General features: G+C 39.9%; 1 protein-coding gene across 1 annotated transcript in view; it reads right to left on the bottom strand.

Moving 5' to 3' along the window:
• hecw1a (HECT, C2 and WW domain containing E3 ubiquitin protein ligase 1a) overlaps positions 1 to 21,061 on the bottom strand; it is a 115,693-nt gene that overhangs the window by 8,253 nt on the left and 86,379 nt on the right. Inside the window, exons 13-28 of the mRNA XM_030079257.1 lie at positions 19,301 to 19,454; positions 16,688 to 16,791; positions 15,823 to 15,929; positions 14,592 to 14,777; positions 14,191 to 14,325; positions 13,044 to 13,158; positions 12,405 to 12,501; positions 7,864 to 7,947; positions 7,040 to 7,146; positions 4,082 to 4,196; positions 2,887 to 3,000; positions 2,343 to 2,495; positions 2,039 to 2,137; positions 1,361 to 1,490; positions 846 to 992; positions 100 to 214 (exon numbers count right to left, since the gene is read on the bottom strand). Coding sequence (XP_029935117.1) covers positions 100 to 214; positions 846 to 992; positions 1,361 to 1,490; positions 2,039 to 2,137; positions 2,343 to 2,495; positions 2,887 to 3,000; positions 4,082 to 4,196; positions 7,040 to 7,146; positions 7,864 to 7,947; positions 12,405 to 12,501; positions 13,044 to 13,158; positions 14,191 to 14,325; positions 14,592 to 14,777; positions 15,823 to 15,929; positions 16,688 to 16,791; positions 19,301 to 19,454 — 1,962 coding nt within the window. The remainder of the gene's footprint in view (positions 1 to 99; positions 215 to 845; positions 993 to 1,360; positions 1,491 to 2,038; positions 2,138 to 2,342; positions 2,496 to 2,886; positions 3,001 to 4,081; positions 4,197 to 7,039; positions 7,147 to 7,863; positions 7,948 to 12,404; positions 12,502 to 13,043; positions 13,159 to 14,190; positions 14,326 to 14,591; positions 14,778 to 15,822; positions 15,930 to 16,687; positions 16,792 to 19,300; positions 19,455 to 21,061) is intronic.

Here is a 21,061-nt window from a genome sequence, read left to right as displayed (position 1 = left end):
ACTATTGCTGTTACTAATATTCCATATTCCACCACCGACAAAAGTCCTGATCACACATGTCCTCCCTCTCCTGAACTCCTCCTCCATCTTGACCCTCACCTCCTCTGTATTCAGTGTTGCTCCTCCAGTCATTGAGGTCAATCTCTGCAGTACCAGCGATCACCAGCTCCAGCTCCCTGGCATCAAACACCGATACCAGCCTGGAGTCTACCACCTGACACACACACACACACACACACACACACACACACACACACAGAGTGAGAGAGTGGTTTGGCTGGGATAGAGGTAAAGAACACCACAATGGAATTTTTCAGATGCCTTCAGGTGTGTGTGTTTGTATTATCTGCAGAAGTCAGGCCTGGAACCCTGAGTTCCTAAATTAAATTTACTTTATTTAACAGAATTGAGGTGTACACTATTTTCTAGTAGTATTAACCAGCTAAAAGCTGATGCTTCATTCATATCATGTCTGATTCACTGTAAATTCTACCTGTCAATTAGAAAACCATTCATGTCAACCTCCTAGTGGTAAATATAACGAGAATAAATAATTTTTTTTTTTGCAAGCTCCAATTGATTCCAGCTGATGTCATCTGCTGTGGAAGTGCGTTGACCCAAGCAGTATAAACAAATCCATTGTTGGCAATCCAAGACAAGACATTTTCACAGTAACACCATCAAGTCTACTCATGAAAAATGAGTTGTAACTCATGTACTTTTTGGATGTCCAACAACTGAAACATGTGAATGCTTCCAAGCTGTAGCAACAGGATGGCATCCCATTCTCATGATTTTCTCCTCTGTGACACAGTATTCAGTATGTGAAAAATGAACAGCATTACCTCATAGAAACCTCTGACCAGTGCCTCGGTCTGTTGCACCACTCCTCTCTCCACCCTCCACTTGGCCATTCTTTCTATATAATCCTTCTTGTTCTTCTCAGTCACCTGGAGGTTGGAGCCGCCTGACTTTAGCTCCCGCTCCGTCACCTACCAACACAGGAAGTCGCAGGGAGCAAGTAGTATATGTTTAGGAAATGATATAATGACATGTTATTATTAATGCGTAACGATAACTGATGAACTAATGATAACTTTCCTTTCCTTTCCTGAACTAATGATAACTTTTCTTTATGCACTATTATTACTAATTTAGTTTTAATACTTCAATATTAAATAGTTTTCAAATCCTGGTTATTTATATAGATAAATCCTGGTTATTTATATAGATAAATAATTTTTTCAGATCAAATAAACAAATATAAGCCTATGCCCATGTTTGAAATACATGCTCAGTGTCCCTTTGAAGTGCCATTTATCAATTCCCATCAGGGAATGAATGAATAAATGGACCAAACCTGTCCAAAGACCTCCTCATTGACAGTGAAGGTGAGGTCCAGGATGTCAGTGATGTCGTTGTCCTTCATCCACTGCAGGGACTGGTGGAACTCTTCATCTAGATACTCCAGATCAGATAGGTCTGTCGGCCTGAGGGAACACACAGGCGTCACACACGGAGCCTCAAATGTACACACCCTAACTACTGCAGGGTTACACACAGACATTGCTTCACCAATATACTGGGCTGATACCGTCTTTTTTTAAAAATCAGAAATGGGTGGGGGGTGGTGGGGCAGCCTGTTTAATATCCTTTTTGTTTTGTTTTTTCTTTAAATGGGTGGATTATCCCTGCAAACCCACCTGAAACGGTTTCATTGGTCTGGCTTTAGAGGGCAGTCTTAGTGTTGACAAAAACAAAAACCAAGGAGAAACAGGGAGGTACATGCCATAAATCCGTGGCATTCCATTTGTGGCACACACACACGCACACACACACACACACACACACACATCAACAAACATATGTTCTCACAACTTAATACACAAATACACAAAGGCAGTATTATGGAACATTCATCTGAACTATATGCTGTTCCTTAAAAAATCTGTAACCTCTACACTGAAATAACAGAAATATGTGTGTGTGTGTGTGTGTGTGTGTGTGTGAGAGAGAGAGAGAGAGTGTGTGTACTGACAGTCGAAGCAGGGCCTTGTAGAAAGGTCTGGTGAAGAAAGCGTCCAGCAGGTACTGGTGGATCAGTGCCAAGCCCAGGATACGACCACTGAAACGGAACCTGGACATACACACACACACACACGCATACACACATGCACGCACACACAAACACACCATGAAAAATGACATCGGCAGAAGTACAATTTCAGACTTATTAACTGACTCATGTAACATCATCCAAATGTGCTGTGGTGCAGAAAATATGGATTTACTCAATGTGTGTGTTTGTGTCTGTGTCTGTGTGTGTGTGATTGATTTCTCACCATTCCAGATGGTTCTCAACAAATGCCGACATGGGGCTGATCTGAACGGTGTAGGTGTCGTTGGCTGAGTATTCAAACAGGCCGTAGTATGGATTAAACAACTCCTGAGACAAGAGGAAGAAAAACTCCCTGGACGGCCCGCTGTAATCTAACCTGGAGACAGAACACACACATTTTTACACATCTGGATCATTTAGTTTGGTAAGCTTGTGTGCATTTACATGTGTCTCTGTTAGTGTCGGGTGGGTAATTGCCACAGAATTACCAAAAACCTCTAACTGAAAATAAATAAATAAATAAAAATATCACCCCCCCCCAACAAAAAATCACCCAATAAAGTAATGACAAAGGGAAAAAGACCAGACAATTATATAAAAAAACATGCCCCAAATATTACAAATGCAAAGAAATTAAGTGACTTTGTTCAGATGGTAAAATAAAACCTTTGAAAATAACAGTCTGTTCACAGACCCCTGGGATTCAACAAACAAATATGTGTGTGTATGTGCGTGCGTGTGTGTGTGTGTGTGTGTTAGTGTTGTACCCCTCCTCCCCCAGAAAGGTGACGTAGAGTTTGTTCCTCTGCAGCTCTTTGCGGGAGTACGCCATCACCTGGTTAAAGGTTCCCTCCAGCAGATGCTCTCTCCTGATCAGCAACCTGCAACAAGCAGGACAGTTGGTACAGCACGTGAGTGCACACCAGTGCACTGGAAATAACCGGGCTGACACAGAGCAAGTGTCAGAGTGTCTGAGGATGAAGCCATGGAAGGATGTGCAAACTTCTGAGATCAGATGAGTTGTGACTTAAGCAATCGCTGCGGGAAAACAGAGGAATATCTGCTAATTCTTAATACCATTATAGATAGATAGATAGATAGATAGATACTTTATTCATACCGAAGGAAATTCACAGTTTTCAGCAGTATCCACAGAGTACAAGATTAAATAAATAAAAAATAAAAAATAAAAGATGACACTAGAGATCTAAAGATCTAAGTACCCAATGTGCAAAAAACAAAAAACCCACTGTGCATAGATATGCATAGATGTGGGCAATGTGCAAATTTACAGTATAAACAGATGATAAATAGCAGCAAGCAATATATACACTATAAACAAGGAATATATAAAAAATAGAAATATGAACAGTTTAAACAGCAGAGAAAAAAAAAGAAGAAAAAAATAAGTCAGCTTCCGTGTTATTTAGTGTCATTTGAATGAAATTCCTTTCCTGCTGCATAGGCAATTTTCAGCAGTGCTTTTACTATTTACTGCAAGAAGAAATAGTAACAATATAACCAAAGAGAGACAGAACAGAAATAAGAACAGAGCAAATGAGAGGGAGGAAAATATAGCAACCAACAATTAAAATTTCACCAGTTAATGAAAATATGGGGAAAAAAACACAATTCCAGTTTCCACGCCGTACGCGTAAGTCGGAACAGAAGTTGTACAGATGGGTAACTTGACTAGCAATGCTGGCATTTTTGAATGACAACAGTGACATATAGTCATATTGCCTTCCTCACTACTACATTAACTAGATTTTCCCTAGAAAGACAGTATTCTCATTATGAAAAAAAAAAAAAAACATGCATTATAATGCTGAACAAAATAACACCTGCAGAACATGCTGAGAGAAAGACAAGAATATATAAAAAAAAATATTAGTAAAATATTCCAAATATTACAATACATGCAACATGAAAGAAGTAAGGACTATTAGCACACAGACTTACTTGATCTTGCCTGGTCCCTGACCGTAGCCCTTGGCTTCAAGTTTCCTGTAGAAGTTGCGTAGTTTGGCCTCAAAGTCTCTGCGGTAAGGAGCTGGAGCCCTGGCCCTCTGTAAGCCTACACACACACACACACACACACACACACACACAAATGTTGTTTGATTGCACTATGCTGTACAAGTAACATCATGCCACAGTTTCAACAAATTGCAGGTATTCTGCGTTCCCCTCAGAACTGTATTCTCGTCAGGGTGGAAACGACTACGAAACAGTAATTTGACATCATGACAAAACAAAACTCCCAGCTGAAAACCAAAATAATAAATTAAAGTTTTAGGTGATGGTATGTGAGCAAGGTGCGACCAATCAGCAGAGAAAGTTGTGGTCCTTTTCAACTACCAAGGGTAACCCGGAACTTTCCATAACCTGGGACTTTTAAGAACCTGTGAACTTCAAGGACTGGCTTTTGTTTCCTCTTCCACTGCATGAAGAAACAACCGAGAAGAGTAGAGGCACCATAAAAATCATATTTTTAATCTTTTTGTCGTCTAGGTTCATTTACCACTGTTTGGCTGTGTACTCTCACCAGCTATCCAACACTCTGAAATTTTTAAATACACTTTTTTCATTTCTAACAGCGGAGTCAAGCGCCTGCCGAGTACCAAAAAAACTCCAATTAAACTCAGTCAAAACATTTGTGATGGTTCAGGTTGTTGAACCTATTTTAACCCTCTGCTTTTTGAGAGATTATATCAGGCCCTGGCGATTTTTACAGGTAAGGGTGTCCTAAAGGGTGTCCTTTTTAACAGCTCCTCATAGATGTCTGATCTGTCAGAATTAGGAGAGCCAAAGATATTGTATGAGACTGTCTTGCCTCTAAATGACCCCTCAATTATTTTAAATGTTTGGCCCATTTACTACAATTTCCTTTGATTTTCAAATTTGAGTTTTTGCTTGAAACACCCACCTTACAATCTTTTTTGTCTACAGTTATCAAAATCGTAACCATTCATCAACCACAGAACTGATAACTGGCTGTGTAAAAGCAACTGTTTCCTGAGGACTGTTTTCCCTGGTTGAGGGACCGTTTCACTCCGCCCAGTTTGAGTGCTGCTGCTTTTAGGAAAGCTAATGTGGATGACTTTATCACAGTGAGGAAAACTGGTGTGAAGAAAGTTTGAAGTCTCTGAAGGTTCATTTTTATACTGTAGTGGAATGAATGAAAAACCTGTTGGATAAAAGGGAGGAAAAAAATATTAAAATACGACTGCTTACTTTGTGAAAAGATTAGCAGAAACGTGAAGTATATTCATTTTGTAGGTATTATGCTAAACATGCAAAATCACTGGTATAGTCCTTCAAACAATATAGTTTGACCTTTTTTGAAAAATGTGCAGTGAATAATGAGCATGTCATTAAAATAAGGCATTTTCTTTTCCAAGATAGAGCCTTGTTTTTTAAAATAAACCTTTGCCAAAAACTGCAAGATTATCTCATTCCATAGAATGAGGTAGAATTTGCTTGAAAAAACAAAACAAGAACACATATTAAGACTCGGTATTAGATTAGTTGACTTATGATGGAGACTGTCTGCAGTGAAAGTGAATGATAGAAGTGTAAAATGTGCAGCAGTGGTCTCAGACCAGTCTATTCTTCCACAGAGACAATAGTAGACTTAATGACTGGAGCAAATTTAGAGCCAAGCTTCCCTGCTGTGGCCCATTTTCCTTTTATAGAACCTCCAATCAATAACAACATGCATACCCCCAACACGCACACACACACACACACACACACACACACACACACACACACACACACACACACACACACACACACACACACACACAGACTCATTGTGGCCTTCCTAACATCTAGTGGAGCTCATTAGGATAGCATTAGTACACTCTGATATAGCACAGTGGACTCATTCAAACAACATTGATTGCTGGCGAAGGGCTTTTGCGTGTGTGTTTGTGTGTGTGTGTGTTTGTCAGAATCAGAATCCATAAACAGAGGGGAGATGAACGTTACGTGCAACAGCCAACATCAAGAATCTACAACAGGACTCGCAGATCGTAGCTGATGTATTTTACTGCATACAACTTCAGTAAACACTCAGTAACCCAATTTCTGATCCAAAGCAAAAGTCTTGAGTCAATGATTGTGGAAGATTTATCCTAATTTAATCAGGGACAAAGAAATATTGTCTGACAGTTTTCCTTGCCATGTATGGCACACAACAAACTGGGCAAATAATAAACTGTACCACATAACACTTTCTGGAAAGCAGTGCTTCCCACAAAGCAATAAAAACAAGCATAGTGAGCTAAATAAGGGGGAGAAACATGGAAACATTCAAAAGACAATATGTCAAAGGAAAAAATAAATTCATAAAATTGAATCATAATTTTTTCTATAATATTATTTTCAGATGGGTGCGAGAGCATGCATTAGTAACTTCAGCATCCATTAGGATTTAATTGATAAATTATTGTGAGCTTAACACTTTAGACTTACTTTGTACTTATTTGGACTTATTGTATATTGTTGTATATTGTACATAGGTTGTATATTGTATATAGGAGTGTTATATATACTTTATATTTTATTTTTTATTTTATTTTTATCTATTTTATTCTTAACTATTTTTTACTTGCACAGTGCTGGAGTTGTTGCAATCGCATTTCACTGCTTCTGTACCCGTACATCATGCATGTGATGAATAAAAATCTTGAATCTTGAATCTTGAAATAACAAAAAGGACCACACTGGGAACAAATCCAGGAGTATGAATGGATCAGTACTTCTGAAATATTCTGAATCATGCCTGCTTGCTTTAATTGCTTACTGACTGGTTAGTGCGGCAGTCAGGCACAAGTGTGTGTGTGTGTGTGTGTGTGTGTGTGTGTTACTAGTGGACAGCTCATTGCCATGTGTGACTGCTAAAGGACCTACCAGGTGAGTTCTGTGGTGAGGAGGCAGGGGAACAGCGTGGAGAGAAGCCAAAGCCAGGGTGGACAGGATGAGCAGGGACATAAGACATAATTTCCTCTTCGAATAAACTATGAGGACAAGAAACAGAGGCGTGTCATTCCTGTCATAATCTACATTTACAATTCACATAGGAGTGCTGCTTTCAGATCATATGGGGAAAACGGCAGTTACAAGCTTCATTCTAGAAAAGACACTTCAGCTTTAGGATGGTAATAATATGAGAAAATGCTGTTTCTATTATTACATCAGCTTTCAGGAGGTAAATACATAACTTGTTTTTTTTTTCCAACTACCTTAAGTCTGGCATCACCAACGAGGAAATACCAGTAAGCAGAGGGAATGATATGATGAGTAAAGCATTCAAGTATCTCAACCATGGAAATTTCTTAATTCTTAGATGCACTGCCACGTGGACATGGAAGCTTCTGCATCGATGTAGTAACAGTACTTTCTTTGCATTAAATAATAAAAAAGTAGCCATGTGCAGTAATATAGATAATTATGGATGTCACATTGAGAGATGCATCATGCAATAGAACTGTCGACAGGTGCATCATAATCGAATTGAATTGTGAAGCCAGTGAAGATTCACACCTCTATGACTGACCATTGCTGTGTGTAAATTTACTGTTTCCACTGGCTCCTTAAAACCCATCAACAGTGTCTGTGGATCCTCCTCTTATTGTGACTCTAGCCAAATCCCCTGGCTTGCCACAGAATGTAGAACACATATAGTGTAGTAAACTCTACAAGATAATGTAAAGATAATGCATTGCTTTCTTCACCTTAACAGCATAACCAGATCTGCATCACAGGAAAGCTTCTCCACCCCCTGGGTCCCCTCTGTCCGAATGTAGTGGATCTTCTCTCTGATTGGTCAAGAAAAGAGTAGCCAGTAGCAGTTTCTACATTGATTCAGCTGACGGGCCAGGTTTATAAAGACCATGCTGTATTCATTTCATAAGAGAGATGGTAGATATGAGCTTTCCACTTTAAAATAGCGCTCACCTTAGCATTCATCTGGTAAATAAAAGTGAATAAAATGAAACTGTTCTGAACTGAATTCACAACACTTTGCGTTTCTCAGAAATTTAAGGTATACAACCACTAGATGTTTGTTGTTGTAAAGACAACAAATTACAAATATTTTTGTATTGCGTGTTTTTATTTTGTATGATCCTACTTTCTTTTATTGATTTCAATAATCCATAGAGAGGAGTGTTTGAGTTATTCTGTTGTCCTGGTGCTGCTGCTTTGAGCTTCTACACTCAGTTGTGGTTCTTTTCTTCATGCAATAAACTGGACATGGAAATGCAAATCAAGTGCATGAGTATAATCCAATTCAAAGCATTTCTATCTATGATTCACACATGTTTGGTGCAGATAAATGACAGATTTTGCCTTTGTGGCTGCTGTCGGAGTGAACACTGACTACAATATGTTTATGTGCACCAGAACAATCCATTAAACAGTGCCATTGTGCTTATCCCACATAATGTGAACTTGTTTACAGTAAGCACCGATACTAACTCACAGTACCATCCCAACTAAACTTGAAAATGACTTGATCTGTGGTTTTCTCACATAAATATGGACAGCATGTGAGGTCAATGGTGAATTATTTTTTCACCCTGTCTTATTGCACAAAAAGGAAACCCTTCACTCTCATTAAGCTAAAATTCTTGACTATGAATGAATGATTATTTCACTTGACCTCTCCTGCTGCCCAGAAGCTGTCCATGCAAGTATGTATTTTTTTGAAAACACAAATTTATTTATCCATAAAAAAAAAAACTCTGTCCACATGAGACTGTGTTCAAAAATATATACCGTATTTCACCAATTAATCACCCAGCAGCAAATAGTCGCCTGGTTCTTTTAAACGCCTGGGGTCTGCACCCATTTTGCGTATTAAACGCCCACCCGAAAAACCGCCGGGGCGATTATTTGCATTATATTGAGGTAAACCCAAAATAAGGCTATTCACCTTATTTTTGCAGAAGTAAACAGTTAGCCGCACAATAACTGTGCGACACTTCCGTTTTCTGTCAAAATAAGAGAGCTAGCTAACGTTAGAAAAAAAGGGTGCACCGTAATCTTAAATCGACTGACTGTAAATATGTTGGACAGTAGCTGTCATCACGATAATGGCCTGGTGCAGGTCTGTGCAAAAATAAATAAAGGCCTGCAGCGAATAGCCGCCTGGTTCTTTTAAACGCCTGAGGTCCAAGTTGATTTTGGGTATTAAACGCCCAGGCGATTAATTGGGGAAATATGGTAAATATATAGTATGTATGACCAGTCAGTCTCTGATGAGTGCCTGCTGCGGTTTGTTGACATCCTAGAGTTAGCCACTAAATGCTGTACTTGCTACAAGCACAAATACAGTTAAACACGTCTTAACCACATCCAACACTGTAGGGAAAGCGAAATGGAATGATAAAAACAAGGTGAGTGGTTTGTATGGACAGAGGAGGAGATTGAGCTCTTCCTAAGAGTCACAGGTGAAGTTACTGAAAATAACTGCATAATCACAGTGGCTCCTGTGGGAGGTCAGCATCCTGCTGTGAGCATGTGCAAGGAGGCAAAGACGTGCCGGTGACATGAGTCTTCTCAAACTCTTTCATTCTCACTTTTATAATACAAAAGACAAATGGCGTTTTCAAAAAATTTCACTCTAGAGAGCATGTTCCATAAGTTGCATTTTTGGCAACCAAAACCACTACCACTGTTTTTGTATGGACATATGGTCAAAAAGAAAGAAAAAGTTACTTTAAAAAAAAAAAACAAACTCTGTAAGCATGTAGGGCTCTATTTTCCCGGCGCAGCGCAGGGTGGCGCAGTGAGGCGCACCCCGCGCAAAGCTATTTTCGACCAGCGCAACCCGTGGGGCGCACAGTTTCTTATTTTCCCAGACCGAGGTTCGCCGAGATGGGAGTGGCGGCGCAGCAGGGGGAGGTGCCGACAGATTCAACCTGGCGCAGTGACATTTTCGTGCCAAAAGGCTTCGCCGAGGTGCGCCAAAAGCTCGCCTCCTGAAACCACGTCTACTTTCGGCGCAAGGCGCAGCGGGGCCGGCGCAGTGGAATTTTGGCTGGCAGGCGGGCAGTGCGCACACGTCTCCAAAACCTCACAGATTGTCAGGCACAGTAACAATGCAATAAATAACCACAAAAAACACAATTCAATGCTATAATCTCAATCAGCACATAAATGTATCTCCATATCGACTGTCCCGACACAACTGATGTCAGATCAAAGAAGATTGGCACCGTTTGGCAGCGTAATGGAAACCCAACCTGATCACCTGTCAGTCAAACAACATATCCAGTATGGTGATGTCTTTTTTCCGGTCATGGTGTCTGGCGCTGCTCGTGTTAACTACACAGTTCTTCTTCCATATATATAAATATTCCACACTGGGTTTCCGTTATCCAGTAATCACCGGACTATGACTGGTAGCCTAAAATCAGCCAAAGTCCGGTAATTTTTAAATGCCCGGTGAAAATATTCCCTCTAAGCACAATTTGAATTTTATTAAAACAGTCAATTTTCACGTAATTTTATTTATTTATTTATTTATTTAAAAAAAAAATATATCCTGCGTGATCCCTGTCTCCAGTGTACCAGAGAGAGAGAGAGAGGTTTTTTTCTGCAGAACCGGATCAAAACAGCGCAGCAAAGTTGCCTGGGGGAGAACAAGATCACAAGACTGATGCACATTGCAAGTTGCGGAGAGACACTTGAGACTTTCGATTTTAATTCAGCTGCTGAATTTAGTTTTTATTGCATCTATTTGATTTCAAGTTGGCAGCACGCACCGTTATTAAAATGGTATGAGCCAGTTTTTTTGTTTGCAAATTGTAGTTGCATTTGTTTGCAATTGTATGCAATGTTCATGTTAAAAGAGCACAGGCTTGTGCAATATTTATTTATTCATTTATTTATTTATTTATTTTAGACACACTTGAGTCAATTGACGGCACTAATTTTATTTGATACAGCCTACTTTTCAATAAAAATATTACGCTATAAATTGACATGCCTTGATGTCATTCTTATGTAGCCTGCATATAATTTTAAGCTCAATAAATTCAGATAATATTTGACCGGAATTTCAAACATTTGTCCGGTAAATTGAAAACCTGCCAGTCACATTGTCCGGTGCCAATTTTTTTTCTAGGGGAAACCCTGATTCCACACATATAGAAAATGTAAAATGCATCGGTTCCTTGCCAGACTCTGGGCGTTTAGAACAGCAAATGTAAAAGCTTTCATGAACCGGTTTTAATCTCTAGTATGTCGTTGCATCAGTAAGTGACAGGAGTCAAAAGTTGCAAAACAAACATGTATTTATATGAATACTGCGAGGATTATCCTTTGATGTAAAAACATTCATTAAAAATGGGGGCTTCACAGTTAAATTTATATTTGCTTGTAAAAATCAATAACTTTAATAGACGGTGACAGAGCTGGAAAAAAGAGAGATGCGAGGCAGGCAGGTAATGGAAAGACAGGGGACTCAGGAAGACGAATTTAAGGATAGATGCATGGATGCATGGATGGATGGATGGATGGACAGATGGATGGCAGGTAGCTCCAGCGACATTCCAGCAGCCAAGACTGGCCTAACTGCGTGTGTGTCGTGGCTGCTCTCTTTCTCCATGTCAATTGTGTGAACGTTCATTACGCCTTCGCGCAGCGCATTTTAAAGGCGAGGACAGGGGCTCATTTGATTGGTTTAAAGTGAATCGGCTGTGTCAAACCCACTCCACGCCTTCTCTCCTCCCTTGCGCCGGTAGGAGGAACGGCGCAGTAGTTGCGCCAAGGCGCACGGCGTGCCAAAATAGCAAAATCCACTTGGCCACTCCCAGTTGGCGCAGCGCAGCTGCGCTGCGCCTCCGCCTCGCCTGGTCTGCGAAAATAGAGCCCGTAGTCTTAGATGGATAGGCCAAAGAGTCTAATGCAATACTTTTAAATTAATCATCATTTTCATCACATTGAAAATAATGCCTGCCCTCAGAGGTAAAGCACTGTTAAAGTGTGTGTGTGTGTGTGTGTGTGTGTGTGTGTGTCTGTGTGTGTGAGCCTCTGAGTAATTAGGGGGGACTTCTGAGGAGCTCACTGTGTTTCTACTGCAGGAACCAGCGTCTAAATTAAGTTCCACAGACAATATTTTACTCTGTATCTTCCCCACTATTAAAACCACAGACCCAAGGATTTGTTGCTGGTGGGTCAATACTGTTTGGGATCTGAATTTGAGGAATTTGGGGAGAAAAATGCTGTCTCATGGTTGAAAGTGGCCGTCAAGTTGAGGAGCAGCTACCTCAGCGCGTGGTTTCTGCCCAGGCTTGGCTGTCGCTCCTGTAGCATGTCAAAGATGTTTGGCTGTCGCAGAAATGCCACAATCTTGTCGTTGTAAGCTGCAGAGAGACAGAGGGAGGGTGAGACAGAGAGATAAGCAGGCAGTGAGTTACACAGCACGCATCCGAGATGTCCCTGGGAGATGTTAACCAAAGCCATCAGAAGAGAAAGCAGCTGGTTGTGAATATTTCATGGCTCCAGCCAAAAGAGACTCTCAAACATGGCCACTGAGTGTATTCATGCATAATTGTGTGGAATTAGGTCTAAATTTTTTATGAGATCAAATCATGCTCGGTCTTTCCAAAGACAACCAGCGCTGTGCGGATAATTTGTGCAAGGATTTTGCAATCAATCAAACTGCATCGTATCATCATATCTGACGTGGACCTCATCGACTGGACCAGTTCAGTTTCTAATTAAAAAAACAAACAAACAAACAAACAAAAGAAGCCAGTGTCAGTTTCATTGCCTGTGTATGCCAGAGAAGAGGTGAATGGAAAAGATGGTGGTGATGATAACAGGGGATGGAGAATTCCTGTCTTTTTGATTACTATACTAGTGCCTGTGAGTGTGTCTGTGTTTCTGGAGGACCTATGCTTACATGGAGCAGCTAGCTGTAGAGAGTCAGGATGGTACTGGTTTCGTATGGCAGCTACAAGGCTGTTTCCAGGCCTTGCCATCAGAGACGCCCCCCGACTCCTGGACACATCAGAGGCCTGGGAAGAAACAGCAACAGGTCGGTCTCGGGTCTTTGATTAGGGGAGGAAATTCTCGATTTGCCCACATGGTTGCAGTTAGGGTCTTTGGTTAGGTGAGGGCTTTCTTGGATACACCCATGTGGCTGTGGTTAGGGTATTTGGTTGGGTGAGGGCTTATGTTAAAATGTTTTAGTGAGTGGCTAACAGGCCAACAAACTTTATGACCAATCCCAGTGCATGTGGACATATTTTGCCCAGAACTCTGGAAGGATCTATAATCTTGCAACAGGACAGCTGCCACTGTTTTCACTGAGAGCCGCTCTTGTACATGGAGACCCTAACAACACTGATAAGGGGTTTTCAAATAACACAGACTACTTGTGGCAGACTGGAATTCCTTTGCTCTCTCAACAATGTGGAATATACAAAACAAGCAAGCATGTAACGTTTTTTTGACAAGGAACTGATCATTTCATCACTGATAAATCCAGGGGTTCAGGTGGGCTGGAAGGATACAGGTTCATGACACTCTATTCCCAGAGGCCCAGTTTAGTTCAGAGCAAACACTGGTGTACATTACATACGCTATCCCATCAGAGACACACAACAGGTAAAAGGCAAAGTGGTAGACATAAATTAAATACAGCCAAGGGCAATAAATAGAAAGTTAAAAAAGTATACAATACATATTAGAATGAGAACAACTCAGGAGAAGATATAAAAAAAATGCACATGAAAGGTGTCTGAGGTTGTGCATCTAAGCAATAATTTTCACATTGATACAGCATCACTGATCTAATGTTTAAAAATACGGGATTTTAATGGTTATAGATATACTATTTTCTAAAATTATTCTTTCTTGCAAATTTTTGGGTTATTTTTGTTAATTTTCTCTCTCTCTTTTTTTCTTTAAATATTCCAGTTTTTTCTTTTTTTTGTGAATTTACTCTGCCTTTTTTCTTAAGATTTCACAAGAAATCAAGTGAATTTGTGCAGGTTTCTATTTCATTGTGGTTGTGTGTGGATATGTGTGTGTGTGTGTGTTTGTACCTCTCCGGCACTGTAGCTGCGTAGTCTCTGCAGGTGCTGTCTATGAGTGAGGTGGCCGGGCAGGCGGCCGTTCTGCAGGGGGATCCGAGGGTCGATGAAAGTCGTGGCACGACTGTTGTGATCCACAAAGAATGACTGGCAGACAGGAGTAAACACAAGAGAAATGTAAAAAAAAAATAAAGGAGAAAAACTCAAAACTCTCAAAAGTAGACAGTATGTAAGGTAGAATGTGCATACAGTACACTATTAAAGTATGAGCATCAGTCAGGATATCCAGAGTCTCAAGGTGTCACTGAAGATTGAAGCTGTTCTGAACATTGTATTGTACTGTATTGTGTTGTGTTGTGAGATGGACATATTGCCCCATCCTTAAGCCATATCACCCACACAGGCCGTCCTACCTTGCCCTGGGGGTCGGTCTTGATTTCCCAACCTCTTGGCAGCTCCAGCTGAGTGTCGGCAAACTTGTTGAGGAAGACGACCAGGTCCCGGTTGTGCTGATAGCGCTCAAAGTTCCTGGCGTCACGACGCACCTTCAGGATCATGTGCTTCACACAACTGCTGCTGGTGAACATCCGGTAAGCTCCCTGGTGAGGGAAGGCAGTTCAATGTTTGTCTTTACATTTTACACCTTACATTATGATGAAAAATAAATAAATGAATGAATAAATAAATCTTGATCTTGTTTCTGGTGCGCATATGTATGAGAGTAAATGTGGGCATAGAGATGAATGTATAAATAAATGGTAAAAATGCAGGATTCATAACTATGTCAGTGGCCTAAAACATGCTCTTCCCTGTTTCACTTGTCACTTGTTTCATGCTGCTGCTATTGGAATAAAAATTCAAATGCAGGGGTAACCCAAAGTTTGTAGACATTTTTATTTTTGCTATCAGCTATATCAATATTCACTCCAGCACTTCCACAGTGGGGTACAACCTGGATGATCTATGGATGTGTTACCACATGTAACTTTCTTGGAAGAGCTGCAATACTAACATAAGCAATGTAATCAATTAGGATTCAGGATATGCAAAGGACACAAAGACATATTGTTAGGTTGAAAAAAATGCCTCTATGCTTTCCTCTTTCCTCCATGCACTTTTTTCCACTCTATGTATTCCCTCATTGCACAGCCTTGTAGCACAGTCTTGTAGCTCCTCTGTCCTTTGGACCAGACCCAGAGCTTTCTGGCACTTGATGTCGTCGTTCCCTCCTGAACAGATCTTTACTTGTGGTGTATAAAAATCTCCTATGTACATCGCTTTGGATAAAAGTGTCTGCCAAATGTGTGTCAATTGAACTGAACTGTTCTGGAAACATAACTCTAAACAGCTTTGTGTTATTTATCACTTACTGACCTGTAGCAAGTAACAAGGTTTTTGTTCAGCAGTCTGCACTGGAAATGCTGTCTGTGTGTGTGTACAGTACCAGTCAAAAGTTTGAACACAACACTTATAGAATTATGTAGAAAACAACAAAGTGTTAAACAAACCAGTATAAGTTTTTATAATAAAAATAAATTAAAACCACTGAATGAGAAGGTTTGTCCAAACTTTTGACTGGTACTGTATCTGAGTGCGTGTGTGTGTGTGTGTGTGTGTGTGTGTGTGTGTGACTGCAATACTAACATAATTGCCATGCAGCACGGTGAAGAACTCTGGGTGTGTGACAAACTTGACAGCAGGAGACTGGAGGAGCAGGCTGATCTTCTGGTGATTGACAGGTGAGGCAGGGCCTGTAAACAGACAAATCAAACTCCCACAAGTCAAAGTAATGAATTACATTTACTGCTGTTGCTGTAATTGAGGAGTTTTTTTGTACTTTTTAAATATTTTTTGAGGTCATTAATTTAAGCTTTGTGTTTTGACTAAAATATTGGTCTTTGACAATTTGCTCAGGCACGTGAGCCTTGTCCCTCCACCCTGCAAGCCTCCAGTCAGGAAGCATTAAGATTTATCTGTTTGACTTACTGAAACAGACTGTAAATAACCATGGTTACAATCCAAAACACTTTGGAAATAACTTGGTACCTAATGTTGATTGTTCAGTATCTCAAAAGATATTTATAAATGTAAATGTCCCAAAATGTTAGCAGAACTAATGACCTTAAAGCAACATATAACTTTGGCAATGTGTTGGACTGTATATAGAGACCTGGGTGTGTTGTCTGATATAGCACCTAACACAAACAAAGTGGATTGAAGTGGAAGAAAGTGTACTACTACTGCTACATTTTGGAGTGAAATTGCTCTCCTACTGTCTGTATGGATGACTTATTAAAATTAAATAATATCATCAGCATCATGTCACCATTCCTTATTTGACATTAAACAGATTCAAGATTCTTGAGAGTTATGAATATTAAGCAGAAATACAGTGGGACTAATTCTGCGGGGATATGTTCCGATATGACTGGACAGCTCCAGACTATCTGAGCATTAAAGTGATGTGATAACCATCAAGTGTCTTACAGTTGGAGGCTCAACACTGTACCTGTCTGTGTAGAATCAGCATCTGGCTCTGTGCTGCCACTCAGCTCTGGCCTGCGACTCCCACAGTCCTCCTCAGTGGCCATGGTTCTCTGGATGTTCTGGTACCTGCAGGAGGACAGAGGGATTATACTTACACACTCAGGGGCCATGCTTTCTTCCAGCGAGGGGCATTTCCATAAGTGTGGACTTTAGTTTTCGTAACCTTTACTATGTTTTCCATGCACACCCAACAAGGGAATTCTCTAAAGGACAGGGGGAATCCAACAAAGCATAATTTGAGCTATTCAATGTTACTTGGAATGAAATGTGAGCCCCTCTGGAAGGATAATACCAGTGTTTAGTTAACACCAATGTTCTCGGTTCACCTCTCCTTTCCATTCTTCCTGCTGGTGTATGCACAATCAGCAGAGAGATCAGGGCTTGTTCCCTCCCTACAGAAGATGTATTTGGCTGCCACTCATTCTTCTATAGTATCAAAAATAACTTCCACAGAGCGAGATAATCCTTCACTGCCTTAAACTTTGTTTTATCATTACTTCATTTTGCAAGAGTATTGTGGAATCCAGCATTCCAGAATAATTGACTACAATGTATATGAGGCATAGATGTAAGTGTATGGGCTATAACTCTACATGATATTGGTGCCCTTTAAAAACAAACTAAGTCTCACAAGTCTCTGAAATAGTCTGACAAATCAGACTATTTCTGATTGTGCATAATTGATAATTTATAGATCGCAAACTGTAAATGAACAATATATATATAAAAAAGAACAAAGATAGGTATCTTGGCTCTATTCCTGACAGCAAGTTGAACTTAGATGCAATTTGTAGGAGAGGTTAGCAAGGCACTATTTAACATTTTTAGCACATAAATGAAAGCAAGCAAAGTAGATAATACTGATATAAGTCATATATATACAAGTCAAGTGAGCAACAGGTGAGGAAATTAAACAGAATTGGAAAGTAGATCCGGCACATTGCATCCACAGGAAACTGCTGCATATGGAGGAAGAAATGACCTGGTAGCATGTTCATAAATAATGGTAATTACATGAAAGAAATAGGTACTGGGAGTTTTTTATATTGACTTAATCTGCTTTGTTTGCATTGATTTCTGAACTGATTTTGGAAGCTGTTTTAATTAATCTTGTATTTTTATATTTGTATATGTATATTTTCAATACTTTCAATTATTGGAAAAAATCTTTGTTGACTTCATCATGTACCACTGGGTATAAATAAAATAATAATAATAATAATAATAATAATAATGATATCAATAATAATAATGATAATGATAATAATAAAATGTGCCTTTTATCACATTTTTTTTTTTTTTAATAATCCCACCCCCTATCACATGTCAGGGCCTTTTCTTCCTATATGCTATCCCATGAGTTTACACTTTTGAATGATCCACTGATATCCCACACCCTAATGCACTCTTTCAATAGGAAATACACTCAAATAAGGAGAAGAGAAGGAGGAAGGAGAAGCCCTCAGCATGTTGCTTCACTGTGAGTTAAATTCCAACTGTGCCTGGACTAGACAGCATTAAATTAGGAGTATCTTTTTACTTTGTAATCCCACACTCCTAAAAAGGATATGTCAGTTTTACACACCTGCGTGTCTTCTATGCACAACATACTTTATTGTTACTTAAAAAAGGGAGCTGCAAGTTCAGCAAGTAAAATAAGAAAAAAAAAATTCACACTTTTACTGTTTTGTCTGTTAGTGTATGCCCTCTTTGTTGATGTCTTATGTAGTGTACATAAACTGTATTTCCCTAGTGAACCACCAGATATCAGCATAACTTCACTCTAGGAGCTGAGCAAAATGTATCAGTGATTTGTGACGTGTCCAGGTAATGCTGAGCGCCACAACAGCATTTCTTTTCATGTGAGGACAAAGTTACACTATCCATGTTAGTCTTACAGAAGAGCACTGACATATCTTCTGCCCAAAAAAACAAAAACAAAAACAACAGGTCTAATGGGAGTTCATGTGTTGGTAACAACCAACACATAAACTAAAACACACAAACAAACAGTAATAAAAAAGTGTGTTATTTCTAACACAGATTCGCCTCTAGGCCTGCTTGTGCGGCTAGAGGGAAGGTCACAGGGTCACTCCAATTGCCAGGTTTCATCCTCTAAGCAGCATGAATGCTGTCACCAAATTTCATCTCTTACAACCTCCACTAGCACTGTTCCAATATTTCGGCCTGCTGGTGGTGCTAGAGGAAAGGTCATGGAGTCACCAAAGTTGACAAGCATTTACTTATCATATTAACTTTATGGAACACCCACATCATTTTAGCCTAGAAAAAAATTCTCACCTCTTTTTTTTTTTTTTTTTTTTTTTTACTACATTAGGGCACTGATGTGAATGTTTTTTTTTTCTTTTTTGCCCAGCGAGTGCCTCATATTCACAGCAAATCCAATAAGACATCCAGCATCAGCCCTCCATGGCACATGGCTTGAGAGCTCTGAATTACACAGACTCAGCTCTTTGGCTCGAGCCCTCCCTCCTCTAGTCTCTCTCTCTCTCTCTCTCTCTCTCTCTCTCTCTCCCCATCTCTCTCTTTGTCTTCCTCTCTCTCTCTCTCTCACCTCCTGTTGAGTTGCTCCATCTGCTGGGTGGATCCTGAGCGAGGGAGTCCGTGCTGACACTTGGTGGCGTGGCTCGGCCTCTGCCAGGTTGTGGTGCGGTTGACGTGGTCGACGTAGAACACTCTGCCGTGGCTGTCAATCCGAGCCTCCCAGTCTGTGGAAACAGGAGGAGATGCTCTCTGATGTGCAATAAGGAAGAGATGCTAGGTGAGGTTTACGCAAAAATAAAATACATATCAAATGTGTTCCCATCAGCCAAGTGTAACCAAATAAATCAGCTTCTTGAGTGTCAAAACAACTTCCTCCAGAAAAATGGAAAGTCTTTTAATAATTGATTATTACTAAGCAACTTATTCTTTTCTCACAGCTATATTTTGGCCAAATTTCCTGCTGACTGAAGACAAAAACAAAGCAATGCACTTCAGAGTATTACAAGGTATCAACTAGTGGTCCTGGAACCCTTACGGAGGTGTGTACATGTTACAAACAACACTTAAGATATTCTGATGTTCCAATTCATTTCACTGTGATGGAGAGCAAAAGAATGCATGACATTTCTTGAAGTTGTGATGGAAGTATATTTTATAAACATTTCAGAAATTCAAAAGCCACTTTTGAAGTGTTGTCCAACAAAACAGAGTCAGCCGTAAGCACAAAAGCAAACAAACGAATCACATTTTCACTCTCCATAAGCGTATGCCATTATTTGATGCATCATATTTATTTGATGCATCATATTTTGCCTTAAATTAGTCAATGTCGGATTGTTAACAAATTCACAGCGTGGCACTACACATTAATTATTACATTTCCCAACAGCTACCAATGTAACAAACCAATATATTAATTTTAGAAGTAATATCCTTGTTACAAGTCAAGCAGAATACCTTGATTATCCCCTAAACCCAATTTGTTTTCCAAAACTGTGCTCATTTCTCATCGTTCTCTCACACTGACTGGGTTTACAAGAGAAATGGTTGAGAGGTCAACATTATCTGGGTGTAATTATTCCTTTTACTGTGATTTATCAAAGGCACCCATTAGAAATACACACAATTTGGTTTCCCTTCTCCTTCACATAAAAACACACAGGTGATGCAATTCAGTTATCCTGATTTGTGAAGGGAAGACAGGATGAGTAAAAAAAACACATGTTAAAACAACTTGCTTCTACCATTGGCTCATAAGTGATATTTCTTACTGACTGAATCAATGCAGTGACCTCACCAGCCCAGTGCTATTCTGATATAGCAGTATCAGTGGGACACAAGTGGTTACAGGTTATGGACAGAGCATAATACAAGCAGACTTAAGTTAATGACTAATCCCTGCAATTTAATTAAGCATGTCCTCAATTCTGCCTTGAGGGAAAGCTGGGCAGGACCTGCTGTTTTCCGACAAGCTGATTAGTTTAATTGTGAAAGACACAATCAATTCCAGTAAAACAACTGCATCCTTTGGGGGAGACAAAAGGTTTCAGGGGACAGATTATGTCACAGCACCTTAAGTCGCCATGGATCTCGGGCAGGACTTGACATTAACACCCACCCACCCGCCAAATGTGGGTAGAATTCGGCATTGGCATCACTCCTATTAGCCACTTTGGCAGGTGGCATTTTCCTTTAAAAAAATCATGTTAGCTTACAAAAGGCACCTAAACTAATTAAATTATTTCAATGTGATACTACATGATACTACTACTCCCATGAACACTGCCTGCACACTGTGTAATCATCCCGTTGGTCTATCCATGATTGTACA

The sequence above is a fragment of the Myripristis murdjan genome, chromosome 20 (assembly GCF_902150065.1).
Source record: "Myripristis murdjan chromosome 20, fMyrMur1.1, whole genome shotgun sequence".
Classification (NCBI taxonomy): Eukaryota; Metazoa; Chordata; class Actinopteri; order Holocentriformes; family Holocentridae; genus Myripristis; species Myripristis murdjan.
Note: the sequence above shows the minus strand (reverse complement) of the source record. Positions and strands in the feature narration are given on the sequence as shown.